Source organism: Octopus bimaculoides, chromosome 1 (assembly GCF_001194135.2).
Source record: "Octopus bimaculoides isolate UCB-OBI-ISO-001 chromosome 1, ASM119413v2, whole genome shotgun sequence".
NCBI classification, from domain to species: domain Eukaryota; kingdom Metazoa; phylum Mollusca; class Cephalopoda; order Octopoda; family Octopodidae; genus Octopus; species Octopus bimaculoides.
In genome coordinates, this window is record NC_068981.1 from 126,307,552 (window position 1) to 126,309,046 (window position 1,495).

General features: G+C 34.9%; 1 protein-coding gene across 1 annotated transcript in view; it reads right to left on the reverse strand.

Moving 5' to 3' along the window:
- The window catches only part of LOC106868011 (ATP-binding cassette sub-family F member 1), a 30,504-nt gene extending 29,851 nt beyond the window's left edge, over nucleotides 1-653 (reverse strand). The window contains exon 1 of the mRNA XM_014913108.2: nucleotides 402-653. Within this exon, the coding sequence (XP_014768594.1) occupies nucleotides 402-554 (153 nt within the window). The 5' untranslated portion in view covers nucleotides 555-653. The remainder of the gene's footprint in view (nucleotides 1-401) is intronic.
- Between the last annotated feature and the right edge of the window lie 842 nt (nucleotides 654-1,495).

A 1,495-nucleotide genomic window follows, 5' to 3' on the forward strand; every position in this document is an offset into this window, starting at 1 on the left:
ATATATATATATATATAGACAGTTTTTTATGAGCTATTATTGCTATTTTAAATATTTCCCAACAGTTTGAAATTTGTTTCTACGGAATTGATTCAAGTACTAAGGAATTTATGAAACTAACCTAACAAACATATGGACTCCTCATTGTGTGCTTGCGAGTGTATATGTGTATGTGATTACATGTAAATGCAAATAGGATATAATTATTGTTCGTATTTAAGACTGACATGGCTGACGTCCAGCCAATTCGTATTAAATCACAAGTGTAATATATTTCATTAATGTTTTTGCTAAAGTCTAGAAGTTTTTAGTAAACAACTCAACTGTCGTAAGTGTTCTGATTATAAGAAGTGGCGCGTATCTTTAGATTTGTGATATAGTGTGTATCAGAATTTTAATACCTTCTTCATCGAGCCAGCTGTGTAATCCGTGTCATCATCACGATCCTCTTTAGACAAGCCTAAAGCTTTCATTTGCTCTTCAATCCGTTTCTCGGCGGCAGTATCATACCAATCGTCATCATCTTTCTTTTTACCCTTTTTAGCCTTCGGCATGTTGCGTTTGGGGATCCTTCTTTCTGATCACTTACTTCTTATGCGCGACAATTTCCGAAGGAAAGACCGGCGATTTTCTGTACTCAAGGGAGTTAAGCCATTTAGAAGGCTCAATACACTCAATGTTATAATATCACTAAAGCTAGAAGATTTATAATTTAATTTTAGTTTATATTAGTTATTTTCAATTTTCACAGTTTTAAGAATTATCATAAATTATTATCATTGGGAACCTTTAATTTCCACATATATTTAAGAATTTATTTTGCTGGGAATTTTTTCCTTTAACACCGCTTACTTGTAGAAGGGAGACAACTCATGAGCAACTTTATCTTGCGGAAGAATGACGCACAAAGGAAACCCTTACGTAATTGCTTGACTTGCTACAAATAGTTGACAAATCTTCCTCAAATCACATCAACCGTGTTAAAAAGAGACGGGCATTAGATAATGTTAGTCTTGCATTCTCACCTACACTTTCAATAAAGGCATGAAGCTCGAGACTGTGGGATTAAGTTTGATGTTAAGTCCCATTGTTGGGAACCTTGACTTCCACTATAACTCCAGACCGACCTTCGCACAGTTTACTTCGTAAATGGAAACTGTGCGGAGACTAGTGATATGTGTGTGCACGCGCGCGCATGTTGTACGTATGCATGTATGAATGTATGTGTTGTTTCAGTCATTTGACTGCAGCCATGCTGGAGCACCACCTTAAAGGCTTCTAGTCGAAGTAATCGACACCAGGACTTATTCTTTGTGAGTTTAGTACTTATTCTATTTTACTGAATCGCTAAGTTACGGGGCATAAATACAATAGCATCGGTTGTCAAGTGACACACACACACACACATACATATATATATATAATATAAATAATATATATGCATATATACATACGTATATGTACATACTTACATCTATACGTATATATATATATA